The sequence below is a fragment of the Calidris pugnax genome, unplaced genomic scaffold (genome assembly GCF_001431845.1).
Source record: "Calidris pugnax isolate Ruff unplaced genomic scaffold, ASM143184v1 scaffold11, whole genome shotgun sequence".
Taxonomy (NCBI): Eukaryota; Metazoa; Chordata; class Aves; order Charadriiformes; family Scolopacidae; genus Calidris; species Calidris pugnax.
In genome coordinates this window covers 13,772,514-13,793,737 of record NW_015090803.1, presented here as the reverse complement: position 1 = coordinate 13,793,737, position 21,224 = coordinate 13,772,514, and the positions used below count along the sequence as shown (strand labels likewise).

General features: G+C 40.0%; 1 protein-coding gene across 11 annotated transcripts in view; it reads left to right on the top strand.

The window, feature by feature from the left end:
• Positions 1–21,224, top strand: part of HDAC9 (histone deacetylase 9) — a 479,210-nt gene that overhangs the window by 260,996 nt on the left and 196,990 nt on the right. For 7 of the 11 annotated variants that reach the window (XM_014937802.1, XM_014937807.1, XM_014937805.1 and 4 more), the window contains 6 exons: positions 1,904–2,019; positions 7,641–7,763; positions 10,038–10,085; positions 10,527–10,737; positions 11,149–11,366; positions 19,875–20,138. In XM_014937802.1, coding sequence (XP_014793288.1) covers positions 1,904–2,019; positions 7,641–7,763; positions 10,038–10,085; positions 10,527–10,737; positions 11,149–11,366; positions 19,875–20,138 — 980 coding nt within the window. Of the gene's footprint in view, positions 1–1,903; positions 2,020–7,640; positions 7,764–10,037; positions 10,086–10,526; positions 10,738–11,148; positions 11,367–19,874; positions 21,026–21,224 lie in introns of those variants that run through there. The other 4 variants (XM_014937804.1, XM_014937803.1, XM_014937809.1 and 1 more) reach the window with 2 other exon arrangements.

Genomic DNA, 21,224 nt, shown 5'->3' with positions numbered 1-21,224 from the left:
GGGGAATATTGTTGGTTATATCAGACAGAAAGTATTCTTAATAATTATGAAGGAATTTCTAGCATGTAAAAATACAGAATTATGCATATAGGGAGGGATTACAAGGAGAAAAACAACTGGTTTAGTCTGTTAGTTCAGCCAACTGTTACTAGTCTGTCAGACATGTATGTGAATTCACTTGGTGCATCAGAATCATGTCACACCAAGATGGAAATACAACGCAACGCGAACAAATTCCCATCAGTGTCCCCATACATGCCATTCTTGTGACAGCTTTTCTTTTGTGTAAAACGGGCACATGGATGTGAATGTAAGTGTGAAAGTAGCTAAATAAGGTAATTTCCCTGTAGATTATTTCCAGAGTAGAATTTTTTACAACTAATTTATTATTTTCATTTGCTGAAGCTCTAGCAAGATTCTTGATCTCCACTTCCTTAGTTTTAGCTGATTGATTTATATTTTGTAAGCTATAAAGCGAAGTACTTATCCCGGGAGGTTTTTTCTGCAGCCATTGAAAGAGCAATATGTTCTCTTCTTAGCTCTGGCAATAATTTGGAGGCTTACAGATTGCCATTATAGTTATTAATATTGACTATATGGCATTTTGCATGATCAGAACTTCCCTGATCAAACATTTCTGGCTGACACCTTTTTCTCCTTTTTTTTTTCTTCCCCTTTTAACTGAAAATAGCCCTTTATTTAAATGTCTATTTATACAAAAAGTGCTGTTGTGATTTTTAAAAAACTGAGAAAAAAATAGTAAGTTTGTTTCTCTGCTCTTCTATGAAAACTAGTGAGAATACTGTGCAAGAGCTTTCCCTGACCAGTTCTGACTGTTTCTGACCCAGAATAGCTGGGTACGGATTCACTTCAGTAAATCAAGATAAAGCTCTAGTAGGAAAAAGCAACTGGTCCAAGAAACAGCTGGGAAATTTCCTGGTAACTTCAGTCAAAATGAGGATATATTTTTGCACGTGAAGTGAGGCAGAAAGAGCAAAGAAGCAAAGTGGCTATAGAATATTCACTGCCACATTTCGATATTAATTATGTTAACTTCTCAAGTATTTTAATTTGAAAACTATCCTGTGAAATAGGCTTACCTCTACTAATGCTGTGCTCTTCCGTCTTTAACCTTGTTAAGTGTTTCCATTACATAAATTTAATTTATATCAGTGTAGGATTAGAATAACTCAATACAACACCACACCATGAGATCATCCTCTTCCCCTTTATCTTAGACAGAACATGGGAAATTTTAAATCAAGATAACATGCGGCCTTTCAAATGCTATTTGAAGATTTTTGTATGCTGTTAGTGTTTCTTCATATTTGTGCGAAAGACCTAGTGAAAGTGGTGTGTATTTTGCCATTATTACTTGCATATGTAATTATTAGAGCACAAGGGGCTCAACCCCTTTCCAAACAGAAGGGGGATGGCAGTAGGGGATGGCAGTAGGCCTCATGAATTGACGACATGTTATCATGACCTTTGCAAGCCTGCTATCTCTGTCATTTTGATCTCTTACAGAGGCAGGACTCTCTGCAATTAAAAAGAATTCTTTTCTTTTTACTCATTACAAGCTCTACGACTGTATCTCTGCCTGATGCGGAGTATCATACCATCTTTGTGGGAAAAATAAGTAGTAAATTCTTCCTTTGTGGAGCAGAGAGATCAGAAGGGGAAAGAAAAAGAGTATATCTTGCCTCGTTAGCACTGTAAAAGGAAAACCAAAAGAAAGGGAGGGTGAATTAAAAATCTTTAACCTATGTAAATAGCTCATTCATAACAGATAGACACTTTTCTACAGCAAAAAAGAGCCCCGTGCCATAAAGAGTATACAATTAATCAAGATCATGTGTTCCTTTGCAGTGTGAAATTCATGTGTGCATAATCTGTTTTTCAGAATCCTCGGTCAGTAGCAGCTCCCCTGGATCAGGTCCCAGTTCCCCGAGCAATGGTCCGACCAGCAGCATAACAGAAAACGACAGCTCGGGTTTGCCATCTAACATTCAAGCTGAGGTAAGACTCTGTCTCTTTATTGGATAGATAATTGCTCAGTTTTCAGATCACTGGAGTGATTTGAAACTTCAATTTGATCACACTCACAGCAGAGTAATTGCAGAAGATACAATTATCAGGGATAGCAGGACACTGCAGGCTGACATCAGAGTATTTTATGCATGGCATACATACATACAGGAGACACTTTGTTAACAAAAGTCCAAGCAAAAGCAGCGGTGATGCTGCTGGAAGAGTGGGAGGGAGCTATGGAAGGAACTTGGAAGCATCTGCGTTGCAGAAGGTTGTCTTCTGGGATAACCTGCAGAGGTGCACACTGCTGAACACTGATGAACTTTCACGTGCAAAAGTGATACAGGCATTGGTGACCCTAACACATAGGAGTTAGGGTGATCCCAAGTTCAGATGGCTGCTGAAGTAGATTTTTTTAAATTACAGTATTGAAGTTAAGTGACTAAATGCTTTTTCACATCTGCCTTTTATTCTACTGTACTTCAGTTTCCCTATCAGGGCAGTTCTGCCCAACATAACTGACATGCCGGGAGTCTTGGGCACTTGCTTTGTGAAGCAGGGTTGTACACAGAAGGAATCTTATCTGCTCCTTATTTTGTTTCATACATACGTGCCTGTAACAACAGGAATGCAGATGGTAAATCAGTTGCGATAAACCTCATTTAGCATAGACGACGTGCCTAAGCCATGCTTCCCGGGGCAGTATTGTAGAGGGGCAATAGACTAATGCAACTGAGAATGAAGTTCCACAATATTCTGTACCCAGTGCCTATACTTACAGCAATTTCTGCTTTGGTGGCTAATTTTTCTATGAATTTTTTACACTGTTTACGTTAGAAAAATTGCATAAGAAAATGTGATTTAACAGAGTTTTAGCTAATGGAGCTGTTTCTCCAGGTCAGTGGCAGGACATTCACCTCAAAAAAACCTGGAATGGGCAGTTCAACCTCCAGCAGTGACTTTTCCCCATAATGAATTAATTGTGTGTGTGAACTATGATCCAGGGGGCAGGTGGGTGACCTCTGCACACTGATTAGTAGCCTCTCTCTGGCCCGTAACCAAAAAGAAAAAAAAAAAAATTGCATTGATGGCTAACATGTGGTCTTGCCTCATAGCCCCCCTGGATGTGATTGCAAAGAAGTTTAAATGATGCAGAGTAAGATCCATCATTTGGATTAGATCAGATCCTAGTTCAGTGGCATTAAATGGTATATTTTAAATTTGGGAATGTTTTAAGTGGGAGTCTGTAATGTGTAGATGTTAGTGCTGTCTTAAACAGGAAATCTTGTCTGGTTGGATCTTGTATTGACTTGAGGATACTACAAACTGCAAAGGGAATAATGTCTCAGACTGATGCTTATTACTTTGCATGTTATAGTTTCTGGACCCTTGCCTGTAGTGTTGAACCACCATCAGAAATGCATGCAGTCTGGTCGGGCTGGCAATCTCTGTTTGGGGAAATTTGGAAAGGTAGCAAGAACCAAGAACCAGCAGTTACATTCTGTTTATTAATAGAACACCGCATTACATATCCTTTGCCGTTACATGTGCTAGACATCAGAAGTAGTAGCCCCACCGTATAATCTCAGATGCTCAAATGAGCCTAAAAAGTTCCTTCAGAAGTTGGGCTCTGCGTGCTGGAGTCAGTCACTTAATTCACTGGAAGTGTGCTAAGAAGCTGAAACTAAGGATTTCCATTTCTGGATCCATTCGGGGATTTCTTTACCTCTCTGGTTACTGGACTGTTAGAACTGTGGTCCTGTGGGCTTGAATATTTTTCCATAAATCTCAACTTCAGTGCATTTTGATTTCAGTGGGATTTGCTTTGGTAGTTTAACAGCAGCCAAACCCCTACGTATCTCTTTTCTAGTTTAGCATTAGCTGCCAGCTCTCAAAGGCTATATATCTAATCAATTTTTCATCAGATACACAGAGTACAGAAGTTTCTAATAATAGGATAAGTGTTCCAAAATCACCCAAAATATCACTTGTTTTGCTGTAATCCTGCATGACTCACGTTGCTGTTGTTTCATAATCGCTGTTGTGACATTTGCAGTAAGTGTTGTGCTCATATCTGAGTGGGTGGAGAGCCGTGGTTTGCATGGCAGCAAATAAAACACTTTTTTGCTGGGGGAAAACAGGTTGCTATGACAGAGAGGCATTTACCAGTAAAACATGAGTCAATACCGTAAATGATTACACTCTAGTGCATGGACAAAATTAGAGCATTATCAGAAATGAAACAGATTTTTAGAGTATTTTTGCTGTATCCATTTGAATAGCGAGGCTTTTAAGTGCTTTACCCCCTGGAGCAGACAGTCTGGTGGGCAGACATTTACATTTTTTTGAATGAACAAAGGTGCCCTGCAAGTGCTACATTTTTGCAGATAATCTTTTACCATCGCAGTTCCCTTCACGGTACTTTCAGTACCATTTGTTAAAACACTGGTCTCGTTATATGAAACTTGAAAGTTAAACTCAAGATTTTAATTGCACCTTATAAATAAAATGCTGTTTTTATTAGGCCGGGTTGTCTCCAGTACCATCAAGGTTCACCGCAGTAGCTATTTGTCTCTTGGATCAGGGTGGATGCTTTCAGGTCACCTGCTGTGCTGGGACTAAACCTTACTTCCATGAGAAAAGCAAGGAGGATTGAGCCCCTGGACACCACGAGTTCAGAGGGACAACCTGCCTTAGTCACCTCAAATGATTAATTTCAGGCATTCATGGCCTGGTCAAAAGCCATTGAAGGTAATAGGAAGTTTCCAGTTGGTGTAAGCGGGCTTCGGATCATTTTCCAGGCATTCATGGCCTGGTCAAAAGCCATTGGAGGCAATGGGAAGTTTCCAGTTGGTGTAAGCGGGCTTTGGATCACTTTTTCTTTCTTTTTGTGCTTTGGAGAGCAGGATTTCCTAGGATATCACCTGATTGTGCAGGAGACATAAAAATGACATGCATTTAAACACGTCCTTGGTTTGTGCAACCCCACAGCACTGTGTTTCCAACGCTCAGCTCCTCGAGGTGCTCTTTGCAAGTGGCTAGTGGCAAAATGTATAGCTTTCTGACCAGCAGGTCATGTTTGCTTCAAGAGTCTGTGAAGAAAGTCTAATTAATTAAAAAAAAAAAAAAACCCACCCCAAAAGCTTTAAGAAAGAACAGTGTGAGTAATTGTGAACATTCAAAGCTATGACAACCTTACTGTAGGAGCAGATATGAAGTAGGTGTTCCTGCTTCTCAGCAGGTCCCCGTAGCCCAACAGAAGGACAACAATTAAATATAGTTACTTGCTGATCATCGTGAGCTGTTATATTTAGTTATTGTATTCTATTTTAAGAAAAAGGTTAGCTCTGTGAACAGGCTATGTTAACCATCAGGAAGCAGGATCCATGGACCCAGGGAGTACGTGTAGAGAGGAGCGAGGAGGGCAAGTTGCTTTTTGGGGTAATTTAGCTGCCAATCCCAACCATCCAGTCTGCATATGGGACAAGGACTGTGGCTTAGCCAAATGACACTGGCAAGTCCAGCTTGTGCCACCATCTCAAGGTATGGTCAACTGTGGAAAAAGAGAGGCTGCAGGTGAGGCCATGCAGTCGTGCCACAGCATACACAGGACCTTCATCTGTGCACATGGACTACTAGCTTATTTTGGGAGACGAGGTTTAACTGGTATTTAGGCTAATATTACCTGAAAATATTTTTAAAAGTCAGTTACCAAAATGAAAATTACTGGTTATTCACAGTAATAGAAGTTGGATGGAAATGCTCTTACTAATAAATTTGTGTTTTCGAGATTAAACTCCCATAACGTGATTGATTCTGCCTCATGAAACAACCATTTAAATCTTAGAAGTTAATAGTGGTGTACTGAGAACCAAAAAGGAAATGTGGATTTTTGATGTGGCTTTGTATAGATGCTACAATTGCTATAAATTCGATTATATTCCAGGAGGCACATCAGAGCTGCCTCATTGTCCTTTTTCAGTTAAATCTTTTTAGTCTGTCTGAATAATATCTCCATAGTCTTGACATACTTAGTTTTATTCATGGTCAAAAGTGGATGTTATCAAGGCAAGACACAGTTAGGCAGGAATTAATGTAATATACAAGTGAAGCTTCTTTGTTTCCTATGCTATCTGTTGACATTCCCTAGGTACCAAAAGAAAATGACAGAGATAGACTTCTACTGTTATTGTCTCAGTGATAGGTCGTATCTCCAAACAAACTGTATGAGGAAGGTTATGTTTTGGAATAACATCCTGTGTTTTTGTGCTTAACCACTTTTCATTGATGGTCTGAAGTTGCATTGTATTAGCACGAAGTATTTTACAGAGTTAATTGATATTCCAGGTTTGTCCAGGGGAAAATCTACAGCTCCCCACAACATGCTTGACAAGTTATTATATTTACTTTAGTCAAAGCCCGAGTGTGCAGTATCCCTCTTGGAGGTGGTCTATTATTGGAGTCCCATATGCTTTTTGTTTGGGAAGAAAGCAGTCACTGTGTCATACTGTTACACAGGGTATTCTTTTTCAAGGATGTTGGTCCCTTGGGGACCATATCATGCCAGAGTTCCTAAGTCTAATAAGACCTTTGTAGCTCTTATTGTGTTAAAGTTCTGGGAGGGAAGCAAGAGTTAAACAGAAAATGTAATTCAAGCGACTATACTAGACCACATGTTGAAAAACATGACTGTTAAAGCAGAAAGGCAAAGGCTTCAAAAAGATTCCTGTTGTGGTAATGTAACTTTTTATGTTTCTTCCCAATGAATCTAGAATGGAAGGCAGAGGGTGATCTTTGTAGAATGTCTGGTTTTACTTGACAGTAATTAAAAATGTATCAGCAATTCCATGTTCTGGAAAGTTATATCACAAGGATGCAAAAGAAGTGTTAAAGATTTTAACTTGAAGGGAGGGCTGTGAGGGGTATCCCACCATCAGAGGATGATAGGATGCTGGGGTGTTTTATATGCAGAGAAAGAGAGAGACAAAGTACATTTTTTTAAATGGCAGATGTGGTAATCTGCCTCACTTTCTTCCCAAAATTCCCATGTGATAGAAGTAAATAATGTGCCTGAAACATCCCCATATGGGATGTTACCATAATATCCCATACGGGTTCTTACCATCTGGGTAAGAAAATACACGGACTAGGTAGGAGCCACATTTTTTACCTTACAACAAACATTTTAGTAACCATGGTAAAGTAAACATCCACATTCATGACACCTTTCATTCAGCTAGATGTAATCCTTAATTCATTGGTTAAGTTCCTGCTGAGATTCTAGCAGCGAAAGTGCAGTTGATAAGAAGAACTGATGAGAAGTTTAATAGAAGAGATGGTCTAGGAATCCTCAAGATTTTGGTGTTGCATGGAAATTTGACTTACTAAGCAAGGCATAATCCCAGACACGTATCAGCTGTTTTGTTAAGAAAAGAATTATCAACAGCCTTTTCACAGGGACAGTACTTTTCCTTAACTGGAACCCCACTGGGATGCAAACCAATGCATGGTACATAACTGGCTTTCGATGCAGCAGGATAATGAGGGTAAAGTAACCAAGATAAAAAGCTTGGAGTTTATACATCTGTTGTCTTTCCCCTTTATTCCAGCAACTGGTTTCACAGCAACGCCTGTTGATACAGGATGAATCAGTGAACTTGTTGAGTCTTTACACGTCCCCTTCTCTGCCCAACATTACCTTAGGACTTCCAGCAGTACAACCTCAAATCAGTGTAAGTGACCAGTTTCAAGCCTTTCTATCTACTTTTGTTTCCAGAAAACCTACTTTCTGCCTATTCTCTCTTTTTTTATTGCATTTTGGTATGTAAGTGATCCTGAGTAGGAAGCAGACCTTTCTTTGCATTGGGCAACATCTGAACATTTAAAGGCATGACTTGGAAGCAATAATCACTCTTAATCACAAATAAACAAGTGCCCATGTAGCCCTTGGATCACCACCACAACCCCAGGCTTGGGGAAGAGTGGCTGAAAAGCTGCCCAGCAGAAAAGGACCTGGGGTAGTTGGTGGACAGACAGCTGAATATGAGCCAAGAATGTGCCCAGGTGGTCAAGAAGGTCAACAGTGTCCTGGCCTGTATCAGGAACAGTGTGTCCAGCAGGACTAGGGAAGTGACTGTCCCCCAGTACTTGTCACTGTCTCGAGTGCTATGTCATTTTGGGTCCCTCACTATAAGAAAGACATTGAGGGGCTGGAGCGGGTCCAGAGAAGGACAACAAATCTGGTGAGGGATCTGGAGAACAAGTCTTATGCAGAGCAGCTGAGGGAGCTGGGGTTGTTCAGCCTGGAGAAAAGGAGGCTGAGGGGGAGACCTTCTCCCTCTCTACAACTACCTGAAAGGAGGGTGTAGGGAGCTACATGGCGAGAAGTATATGAGGAGGTAATTTGGTAGAAAAGTTCAAATTATATGATCACCCCTACCTGGTAAAGTACAGCACCTGTTACTTTTTATGAGATTCCAGTAGCAAACTAAGCTGGGCTGGAGCATAGTACAGGAAGAATCTAGTATTTCTGCAGCTAGGTTTGTTATTTGAGGGTTGTGCTATCAATCAAACAAATAAAATTGGTGAATATGTAACAATGCTTAATATTTTAACGAAAAGTTATTATATATACCCTTTCTTCAGTCTCCAGCAATCACCTTTATTTAGAGCTAAATGTTAAATTAATATGTGAAATGTATGAAAATGCAGAGGTGGTCTGTATGGGAAATCCAGGCTGATGGATAAGGATCTTTAGATCTAGACCAAGTAACCTAGAGGTGAAATCTGAAATCAGTAAAATATCTGAAAATTTGTAAAAAGTTACCCTTTCTGATTTCCAGCAAAAAATTGTATATATAAGAAGTTATATAGTGGTTCTATACAACAGTGTATAAATTCTGAAAAATATTTAGCAATTTAAATTTCTTAGAACATAAATTGGTATCTTCTGTAAAAATTCTAGGGGTGTAAGTACCACTTTCCATGATGTAAAAGAAAAATAAATCTATACAATCGACTATAGTTTGTAATAAGTGCTACTTAATTCCAGCACTACACTTAGTTTCAACTTATAGTTTCATGTTATTTTATGGCTTTTTCAGTATATTTAATGTTCTCACTAATAATATATTGCTGCAATCCAGCATTTTAGCATCAGATATAGAACTTTGCAAAGAAATTCATGTAAGCTTTAAATCAGTTCTCGAGAAGCCTTTCATGAGATATTTATAAGCAAATTATTATTTTTAAGGGATGGAAAAATTGCACTGATCATGAAAAGCAGTGCTTACTTTTCCAGATGATTTCATCAAAAAAATTCTTAGCTATTTCACAAAAAATATAACTAGCTTCAAAGTAATTTTATAACATTAAAATGGAAATGAAAATATCTTAAATTTTCTCACTGAAATCATATGAGCTTTTGATGTGGCTAGTTGGCACCAAATATTACTTTTGGCATTAGAAAAAACAAAGGGGTTGATTTATGCAAGTAATGTTTATTTCTGTTACCAGAATAAGCAGTTGCAAATTGAATGTAAAGTTTGCTTTGGTGTTTGTTTTTCAGAGAAGGGTGATAGCAGAGTGTGAAGTAACCATACACCCAAAAAATATTAGTGAAAACCTTGGTTTGCCTCATTAGAATTAATGGAATTCAGATTATCAGAGAGACTGTTTTTACCATGACATACCATAAGTGTAATAATAAGCCTTAACATGCTTATTTCTGTTAGGTTATTATTCTTGCTGTAAAAATTGTTATTCTGCTTTAACTGCTCTTTTTAGAAATATTTTTTTAAAACTAGACAATGAACAAAGAATAAAGTAATTTGCAATGGTGAAGGGCCAAAAAGCCCAAAAGCTTTAAATCAATAACTGTGCAATTTAAAAGGGCACTTTAAAATGCCACACACATGCAACGGCTCTTGATGATTCTGTAGATGAGAGTTTAACTATAAAAATTTACTTTGCAAAGGTGTAAAACTTACATTTGTGCTGTCCTTCAGGGAGTCAGGGAGTGCTCCAGGAAAAGTAATAGCTTCCCACTACTACAGGTAATTGCTTTGTTTTGCTGACTGGCTTGCTGTCTGATGGAAAGTTATGTGAAAAACCAAGCCTTGCCTATTCCAAACTCCATGGAAACTATTTCCTCTGATGCCCTTGTTTTCCTGTGCAGGAGGCTGTGGGAAGGTCTTTAGGAATTTTAAGGATAGGTCCCATCTTTTCATTAATAATGTTCTAACTACTCGTTCCTTATGCTTTGGCTTTTATTACTGATTTTTTTTTCAAGTGGTTTCATTACTCAGTTTCTCACAGTGCTACATTTAACCGGCATGTTCTTCCTCCCTTTTCATCTCACAGTCAAAGTGTAAGATAGGAATGTTAACATTTTCTTCTGCGTGTATTCATTAAAGTATGACATACGACCATCTAATCAAGCAGAGATGTGAATGATACTATGGAGAGTAGTTACCAGTGCTGTTGTTCTTTGACAGGCTTCATCATCATTCAAGGAAAAGCAGAAGGGGGAGACCCAGTCGCTCAGACAAGGAGTGGCCTTGGCTGGACAGTATGGGGGGACCATTCCTCCGTCCTCCACTCATCCTCACGTTGCTTTGGAGGGGAAGCCCAACAGCAGCCACCAGGCTCTCTTGCAGCATCTGTTACTGAAAGAACAAATGAGGCAGCAGAAACTTCTCGTGACGGGTAATGATCAAAGCTTCAACACGAGAATGATTTGGGTTTTATGGCGTTGGTGTTCACATTTAACTAAACGTGGTAATACAGACACTATGCATCCTAACCCTTGGGAAAAGTGGAAGGGCGGGAACAAAAACGACAGCATCTTTGTTTTTCCCCCCTTCAGCGATTCTGCCCCAGTCTGTTAGCCTGAAAGAATTCAATGATTACAGAAAAGAGAAAATGATTACTTCATCACATTCTTTTGCAGCTGCTGAACTCCCCAGCGTGGCCAGGCACGTGGTACACGTCCCGCTGCATCGGCGCTGATGCAGAGCTCTGCGATAGACACCCCTCTTCTCCCTGAGAGCTTTCTCTCCTGTTAGAACTTGTAGTTTGCGGTTCTTCACGCAGGAGTGAAATGTCCCTGTTTTGCAGGAGCGGTTCCTCTTCATCCACAGTCTCCTTTGGCAGCGAAGGAGAGAGTCTCCCCTGGCATAAGAGCTGCCCACAAGCTGCCTCGTCACAGGCCACTGAATCGAACCCAGTCGGCTCCTCTGCCTCAGAGCACTTTGGCCCAGCTGGTCATCCAGCAGCAACATCAACAGTTTTTGGAGAAGCAGAAACAGTACCAGCAGCAGATCCACATGAATAAGGTGAGTTCCCAAAGCAAGGAATTTCCAATAAATGTAAAAGTGGAAAACTACCTAATACCTAACTAAACTAATGGAAGTTTAGGTATTGATGTCACGTGGTCATGGACGGTAGACAGGCTCTTGCAAGAGTGTCTCGTTTATCCATAGTTGGTGTAAACATTTGTATAGATCTTCATTTTCAGCTTTCTGAAATGGTGCTGCAAAGGTAATTTGTGGTTTTTGACATCAGTAAGAATACAGTTCAACAAAATAGGGTTCAAAGCATCTTACAGGTTTAAATTACGGGTGGTTTCCTGTTGAATAGTAAATGGTGCCTTAAAGATTACTAGATTTCTATCCAACTTTTTAGTGCACGCTTTTGAGCTTCAGGAATAATTCCATTCATCTGCCTTTAAATTGTATTTTAAGCTTTTCTCATTGTGGACTAGCATTTGGAGTAAATATATAAGTCACTGGAACTCAGTCAGCTGATTACATTGATCTTTTCTGTGCAAGAAACTTATTAAGCATCTGGAGAAGTTTTTGATCAGCTTTTATCAAACAACTTTTTCCGTGCAAGTCAATTAGTAACATGAAAGTTTGTTTTCTATATGGTGATGTAAAATTATGATACAAGGAGAAAGAGAAGAATGTGCAATTGCTAATATCAGATTGGTGATGTAAAATTATGATACAAGGAGAAATAGAAGAATGTGCAATTGCTAATATCAGAGAGTTGAATTGTGCCCCTCTTTCCCTGTAGAGTAGCACCTTATTCTGAGGGAGGAAAAAGAAGAAAAGGGAGCATCCATTAATAAACAAAGAGCGGCAGAATCTGAATAGATTTATCAGGAGCTAATGCTTCTACAACAAATGTGATTCTGTTCCCTGCTCTAAAATGAAGATACGCAAGTAATTAAATGCTTCTATCTGGAGAACTTTTTCCTACTCTTACTACATAGCTTTCCAAAAGTTGTTTGCTGGAACTCCTCTAGTAATTCAAATAGATTAATCACGCGTCTGTAGTTGTCTTCTTTTGTTTGAGGGTTACTTAATAACTATATATAAGAGGCAATGGCAAAGAAAAAAAATATGAAAAATGGGCATTAAGCCCTTTTACCTAAGAGAAAAGAAAAAAAATCCACCTTACTGGGTGAACTTCCCAGGGGGTACTGATTCTTTGGAATCTACTAAGAATTCCCAACAAAATTAGAAACAAACCTAGAGTTTAAGTACATAGTTTGTACAGTGGTTTGGTTATTAAATCTTGTCTTAATTAGGAAAAATGAAGACCAGAAAACTTCAAAGTTCAGAGCTGATCCTGGCATGTTAACCCCTCTCAGCTTGGGTGTTTTGATTACTCAACTAGGACTCCAGTTGGCTTTTCTTTGAGTATGCATTCCATATGTTTAATCAAGATGGCATATGTATATCTCGTAGCCTCAGGTTTTGAAAATATTTCACCTGCCCTCAGTTGTCTGAAGAGAAAAGAATTTGTTAGCGGTAAAGCACTGAGTCTTTGTGCTGTTTGTGGGTATTCACTACAAACTGATCCCGTTCATGCATTCCTCACAGAGCAAAGAACTCAACTAACGTGTTTTTGTTAGATCATATGCTTATTGACATAAATTCTGCCGTAGCATTTGGGGATGAATGCTGTGGTGTATAGGCACATTTGTCCTCAATATGAAAATTAAACTTGAGTCGCATAAACATATTCGTGGTCACACAGGACTAGGAAGGCATTGCACCTCACAAGAACTGGGCTGGATAAGGAAGTAAAAAGACTGCAGTGGCTTTGGGATAATGCTTGTTTTAGTAACATTTCTTTTTCCGAGTCAAACTGCAATGAAAATATATGTTAAGGAGAATAATTCCCTCTCGTACATGAAATATGCTTTCATTCTCACATGGTTATTTGTGATAAAGAGACAAAACAATTCCTTCTGTTAAACCAAGTGAACCTAGTTTTTATTGTGTGTATAGGCTATACACATATGCAGATAGTAGAAATTTAATTTTATTTTGGGCCTTGTGTTGCCTTGAACCTCCATAACCTACTTCCCTTGTCCCAGTAGCTTCTGTCTCCTCTATCCCTACTCCCAGAGCAGCCAACCTTCATGAGGAGCACAGTAACTCATCAGAGCAGCAAACACCTAAGGGGGGAATAGGACCATGCGGCAGCCACAGCAGCAGTGGCTTATCTGAGGCTGCGGATGGTTTATGAGACTTTACAGTTTGTAGCATCTGGGTTCTTCTCAGAAGAACTGTTCTGAATAATACCAAAAGTGTCAGTGCTCTAATCAGGTTTCTGTCCTCTGCAAGTATACAGAAAGCCAGGGGGCTTTCTTACATACCTGAAAGACAAAACCTGATTTTTAAAAACTGGAATTTAAGGGTAGCCCATACACAAGAGAGCAAGAAAAGATCAAATCAGGGAGTGGTTTTCGAGTACTGAAATTAAAACTGTATTCTTTAACTTGAAGGTTCAGACTGAACAGCTGTGCCTGCATAACGTTTTTGAAGTTTCCTAGCATGGTGGAATATACTTTTTTCATTCTTAAAACTTGCCTCTATTTACAGTTGAAGTTATTTGTTCATTCTATAATTTGCATGGCTTTACAATCACACTTAAACTCTGCAAAGCAGATTTATTTGAACCTTAAACTAGCCGATATTCTAGGCCATGTAGCAAAGCAATCCAATATCTGCTCATTTCTTAGGACAAGTTGGGCCTGTATCAAGTGAATACATGCACTTGTTACTTTGCATTGTTCTGTCTCTTCTGTTCATAGGCTGTAAAATGAAATCTATACAGAGGTATAATTCCTTCCTTTTCAGTCTTTTTGTAGGTTTTTTTTAATAAGGCGTACTCAAATATTCTCTTGACTTTTTGGTGAGAAACACCACAACCATTTTAAACTGTCAAGACTATGAAATGCCAGTTGATCGAGCAAGTTAATACCTTCTTTTCTTTTCCATTTCTCTTTCCTTTCTTCCTTATGTTTTAAAGTACTTAAGGCTTTAATATATTTCAACTGAACCCAGCATTTGAAAGTTTGCCCTGAGCTGAGATTATATGGCATGTGTCAGCACTCCTTGAAAAAATTTTTTGGTCAGATCTTTTTGGCGGACATATGGGCGAATCTTACTGTAACAACAAAAAGAGGAAGAGAGCAACCCACCCCATTGATCCTGTATTTATTTTGTATTAAAAAGCTATTTCTTTTCTTTGAGAAAAGAATATACTTCAGCAGCAAGCCAGCGCTGCTGCAAGGGTGATAACAAGCAAAATCTCACATAGGTCAGAGGTAAAGAATTCCCCTGGATCATTTCCATTCTGAAAAGAAACAAATCATTGCCAAGAGGTGTGCCTCTGTCCTTAATAACAAAAAGAAGATCCCCTATGGATTATTTCTGGTCAGCTGTCAGATGCCAGGCTTTTGATGTGGGAAAGGGTATACACCTCCACTGAAGTCTGACATTTATACCTGTGGGATCTAGTACGCTGACCTTCTGAAAACATTCTGCAAATGTTGACATCCCGTCCAAAAGTGGGCAGAAACCCTCGTCCCAACTTTCTGGTGAAAAAAATAATAATGAATGTGCAGTAACCTGAACTCCGCTTGTCTTAGGGAAGATCTGCTTTGCTGTTGTCAGCTTTAATATGCTTCTGTCCAAATGACAGCTTATTTCCTCATAAGGCCCTTTGATCACCATTGCAGATCTTCATTCTGCTCAATAAAGGGAGTCCAAACTCTGAAACCCCCAGTTAATATTATTGCAATTGGGTACCAGAAGACCACTACCTCAATAAAACCCTAAAATCTTGATCTTATTTGTGTATCTCTGTATCTAGAAAGCTTCGAGCCTGCCCCTTGGAGATAAAAGGGTGCTTTTGATGTAACTAATGTAGGTGCAAAGCCCCTAGCTGAAGTCTGTGTTCGAGAAAATCTCAGAAATCGGAGCATGAAGAGTACGTGAACAAGGTCCCCATCTTTAAATGTTATTTTTGTCATGTATGATGAATAAAGGCCTGCCTCTGCTGAAGCTGAGTTTACACCATCTTCACTGGAACCAGGCTTTTATTTGATCAATGTGGGAACCCTATGTGTGTTCTTAAGACAATGTATTCATAGCATTTTGACAGTTTGTTTTCAATGGTAAAACCCTCCTCTGTATTGGACTAGTAAGGGTTAAAATAATGGGGCAGTTGGCAGTGTGCACTAAAGTATGAGGGCAGTATGGGTAATGTTAAAGCTTAGATATGGAGTACCTGGATTTCAGTTTTCATTCCAGGATGTTAATTGGTTTAATGCATCTTTATACAGGGAACCAGTGATTGGGCAAGACCGTGACCTAAAAAATCCATGACAAAAAATATATAGGAAGTGAACATTCATTAGTGCTTTGGATTGTGATCACAATTGACCGATACTTGTTACTAAAAAATGAAAAATAATATGGAATTTTCTATTGATTTATTGGTGGAAAAATAGAAAGTTTATTTGTTGTCAATGGGAATATTGAAAAGATACAGTTAAACCCAGATTAATCATTCACTTCTCTGAATAATGTTTAATGAAATATGGAAGGCTGGATCAGGTTCAGCTGGAGTAAATGAATCTAGTTTCATTAAACGTATTACAGCTGAGGTTTTTTTGGCTTTCCAGCTTACACATCTGCCTAGCATCTTCTGCAGGTGAGAGGTAGCACATTTCTTCTTTTAAAGATTGTTTATAGCAGGGGATTATTTGGACAAAACCATAGCAAGAGATGGCTGTGTTTGGAACTCAACAGAGGATTTTCTTGTTTATTGAGAACCAGTGTTTAGGCCACAATGCAGAAGAATGATTTTGAAAGATAAATACATCCCTTAGATTCGTTGTACTACATGAGTAACAGAGACAGCAGTGAGGAGGTGCCGGGTTGTTTCCGTACAGCTCACAACATACGTGGCTGCTCAAAGTAACCTCATTGGCGTAGGAGAGAAGGAGAAAAAGTGTGTTCTATAAGTATAGACATGAGTTCTTAGAAATGACTGCCATCTATTTAAAATTAATAATTCATTAAGGAAAGAAATGTATGGTGGTTGTTGCAGGATTTTGTTCTTTGTCTCTTTGTAAAGACCTTTTATTTGAAATATGGTATTATGCAAAAGCTTATCATTACAGAGGAAAAACAGAGGCAGGGGCTGCGACTGAAGGACCTAGAAAATGGTCTGTCGCACGGTCCAGAGTATTTAAATTTAGTCTTCCATTTTTTGGTACAAGCCAGCAGGTTAGGTGGTGTTTGATGTCTTTTTTGGTTGCACTATTGCAGTCATACAATAGAGTTGATGTCTGTAAATGCTTCCTGTCCTGCTGCCGCTATTTACTTTGGCTCGTGCATATCCTTTACAGTTTAATTTCCTGAAAATAAAAGGAAAACAAATATAGGTTACATTAACATGAAACCATTTTTTTGGAGTGACTCCTTTAGTTGGAATAGCGATAACAGTAAAGTGTACTGGTTAAAGACCAGTCTTTACGACTAATTTATTAGTGAAATAAGCCATGGGTTTGTTATTTTAAAATGTACTCTTATTGAAATTCATATTAAGCAATCACTTTTTCAAAATCAAAAATGTGCATTAAAATGAAGAGAAAGTCCTGGCATACCTACAGATAAATTCAGAAAAAGAAAAGATGATTGGAGGTTTAAAATGAAAGGTTTAAACATTAAGCGTAATTAAGCAGAAATATCCAGCTGCAGAGTGAAAGGGCTTAAGCAGTGTTTCATTCAGGACTCATTTTCTGCTGTGTAATCCAGCTTTAGATAAAGAAGATAGAGATATTGACTCTAAACTGATACTTTTGCATGTCTCCAGGTATGTAATTTTCCATGGGTAGAACCTGGAGATCTAATAAGATGTTTCTGACTTAGGAGAACTGAACTCTCTCCTGGTAATGCTACTAATGTAGTTACTGGAATAAGATGGGGCCAAGCTGCCTTTAAAAACCACTATAGCAAATGTGAAAGCGTGGTGGTGAGAGAGAGACAGCAGTCAGCTGTGGCTCAGCAGAGTGAGCAACACGAGTGGTTTCCAGGTTTTGGCTTGTTCTCCCCTGCCCCTGCCATCCACTCGTTTTTATCCTGCTCCATCGTATGAGAGGACATGGCTGTAGTGCCCCAGAGCCCCTTGCCTGGGGCTTAGTTAAAGTCATAGTCTAAAGGATGTTTTTACTAAGATTTTGTACTAAAGATGATAATATGAATGCACTTTGTAAATGCTACTGTGTAAATCTAGACTTGCCTTTCACAGAGTTTTAGTAAATTTAATTTGTTTGGCTCCTCCTGTTGCCAAAGTCTGGGGCGAATCGCCTGCTGACTTCCATGGGGTGGGAGCAGCCCCCAAAACAGGGACGCCACAAATTTAAATGCACACAAATACCCCTCCAGACCCCACAGCCCCCTTACATGCTTGCATCACTCCCCTGACGGCACGCCGAAAGCGTTTGAAGGTGCTCCATGTATGGATTATATACTGCAGGCCGTCACGTGTTGCCTCAGAAGGCTCAGCAGCTTTCTGTGCCACACGGCAGCGTGAAGAAGAAAGAGCCTGACATAAAAGTGAAAAGGCATAAAAGAAAGGAGAGCGGTAATGAGCTAAATATGTCTCTTAACTTTGCTGCGGACATGCAATCATTTTCTCTTGGCTTCCCCTCCAGAGTAACCCACCTGATGGCAAGTTAACTGGCACATGGAATGGTTTACAGATGGCTCAGCGTCAGGGACTCTCGGGGCTGTATGTGATTATCTGTCACGCAGATGTTCCAGCTTGTGTTTGCTTGGGAGCAGCCCGCCAAGCCGCCGGCCCTGCCTGGCTTGTCTTGCTCGAGGAGTCGGAGAGGGCTCGCCCGCAGATGTTGAACCTGCCCGAGCTGAGTACACACAGTTAGTTAGCTCCGGTGCCTTCTCGCTCAGCATCATCCTCCGAGAAACAACTGGGAAGGATTTATGGGTTTGATCTGAGAAATTTTCCAGATGCTGCTTAATAAAAGGCGGCAGTCTGCGTCCGTGGCAGTAGGAAGGATTCTCCAGCTTAGAGCGTGCCACCTGCAGCACGCAGGATACACGTGGTGTGATTTGCCAGTTACTACAGTAATGAAAAGGGATATTTTGGTTTTTTGCTTCTTTTTACTAAGCCATTGAACTCCCGTTATGCCCCAAAAATGAAGGTTTGCTGTGACCGAAGCCTGTAGGTTTCCACTGTGGAATTTGTTTCTCCACTGATGTGGGGCTTATGCATCAGAGCATCAACTGGAACCGTACAAACAGATCTTTCAGCCCTTCTTGTTGACTTTGTGGGAGTTCCTGAATCCAGCTGTAGCCTCTTGATCATAGTTAACGTGACAACCCTGCCCTTCACGAGGGTGGCATTTTTCTATATGCATTTCCAAGCAGAACGAGCCTAGACCATGTTTGTGACAGAATAGCTGTACTGAAGCCATCCAGTAACTCAGCATATAGCACTAACTAAAACTCAGTTTGAAAGACTGGATAGATATCGGGAGGAGGAGCAAGAGGGAAGGATGTATGGTAAAAGGTGGGTTTTTTTCCCCTCTCAGTATATTTGACCTTGGTGATACAAAGCAGTATTTAGTTGAAATCAAGTAGGCCAGTTGAATAAATGCTAGTTACTCAGTTGACCCTGCAGGTGCTTTCTCGCTTGTCTGATTTGCATCTCTTTCAACAAAACAGGGATATTTTTTTTTCTGGCTTTTTGGATTATATTTGGACTATTTTGGAGTACATTTGATGCATCTTGAATAGTAAAACATAAACTATTGTTGATTGCAGCGCTCAAGCACCTGGCAGCTTTAAAAAGGCAGTTAATGGTGGAAAAGCAGAAGTGTGTGGGTAGGTGTGTTACAGCATCGCTGCTGGAACAGGGGTACCCGTAACACACACACCAACAGCTTTAATCTGTCCAGTTGTGGGCAGCCACCTTTGTGCCACGGGAGAGGTGACTGACACAGCTCTTTGTCACCCCTCCTTTGTCGACTTTAATTGATAGAGAAGCTTGTGTGAATATTCACTCATTTGCTTATAACAAAATATTAACCAGATCGCTAATTTTATTACAGCTTAGAGCTCCTTTATGATTGTGTGTTGTGGAAAATGAGCTGTAATACATTTAAATAAAGCCTGCTTTTATTTTTGAAGAGTATGAAGGGAGACTAATTTCTTTTGATTACCAGCTGTAGCAGTGTAACAGATGTGTCACGTTTTCGGTATTCTGCCTTATTTTTAGTTTGGTATTACTGCGTAGCGCTCTACGTACACAGCATTTTCTCCTGCGGAGTAAGAAGGGACTTTTTGCTTAGGAACTTTGGTTCTTTTTTCCCTGTACTTAAACATTTTAGCGACGTGTGGCTCCCTGTGTTTGCTGCGGCAGCTTTATTTTTGTCAGTGCAAATCTAGTAGTTCTCGGGGCTTGGCGTCAGTGAAGGGAGTCAATAGCTGTTCCCCTCTTTCTCTTTCCAGATGCTCTCTAAGTCCATTGAGCAGCTCAAGCAGCCTGGCAGCCACCTGGAGGAAGCTGAGGAAGAGCTTCACGGCGATCAGTCCATGCAGGAGGAGGGAGCTCCCACCACCGGCGTCAGGGCTGAGAGCGGCGGTGCCGGCGCGGACGACAGGATAGGACAGCAGGTGGGGGCTGTGAAAGTCAAAGAGGAGCCACCCGACAGTGATGAGGATGTTCAAACCCAGCAAATGGAATCTGGGGAGCAAGCTGCTTTTATGCAACAGGTAATAGGCAAAGATTTAGCTCCAGGATTTGTAATTAAGGTTATTATCTGAACATCACGGGCATTTTCCGAGGCTTTGATAAGCGTTTGTGTTTTGATTCACTGATCTAGCAAATCCTGATTTACTGTTCAAAGAGTCTAACAAAGGCAGAAGTGTTGTATGCACACTTGAAAACATAGTGAAGCTCATCCTTATGGCCACTAATTGAGAAAATACCTGTTGCAGTCAACTATGCTACATAAATCTCTGCGTAATAGCTGATAGACTTTGTATTAGCCCAGGATTACATTACATCGCTTAGTGCTAGTCAAAGAGAACTCGTATCTCCTAGCTTGTTGAGATCAGCAATTGCTGGAATTAGTTTCCAGACCTGATTGATGAAACGTTCTTCTCTGATTTTGAATCCCCTGACTTTTGCTTTCAGCTGCCTGTATATACTGTATCATACTGTAGTCTTGAACACTGTTAACGTTAGGGTATTTTTTGTTTCCCCAGTGGACAGGTACTGACTGCTCTATCGGTGGTCGCAGGCTGGTGTATAAAGTATAATTTAGAGAAGAATTAGAAGGTGGATGTAAAGAGGCAAGGCAAGGCACTGTTTAAAAATTGCATTGTTTTCTTTTTTTTTTTTTTTGCACTGCTTAGTTAATAATTGTTCGTTCTGTCTTATTCGATGACACTGTCCACGGAGACATCCTTAAATAATGAAGCAGATGCAAGTGTTGGTGAGAAGCAAAAAGGCAGCGTTAGGTTCCAGTGGGTTGTTATTAGGGTGTTGCAGGAAAAGTACAGCGCTGTTAGCACTATCATCCGATAGCCAATCCCTTGGTTGTGGGGTTTTTTTTGGGTTTTTTTTTGTTTCTTTTTTAATAAAGGCTAATCATACACAATATGGCATAACCTTTACTGCTAGGTCTCATGGACAAAACCCCAGAGGGACGCCCGTGGGGGCAATACCAGCTTGGCAGAATTTGGGCGAGTTGGGGCTGTGGGCCAGCGTCCCCCCAGGGCTGGCAAGAGCAGGCTGGAGGCAGTGGAAGGCCCTGTTTATTTAAGTCGCTGCTTTTGTCAGGTCCCCGCTGTTTT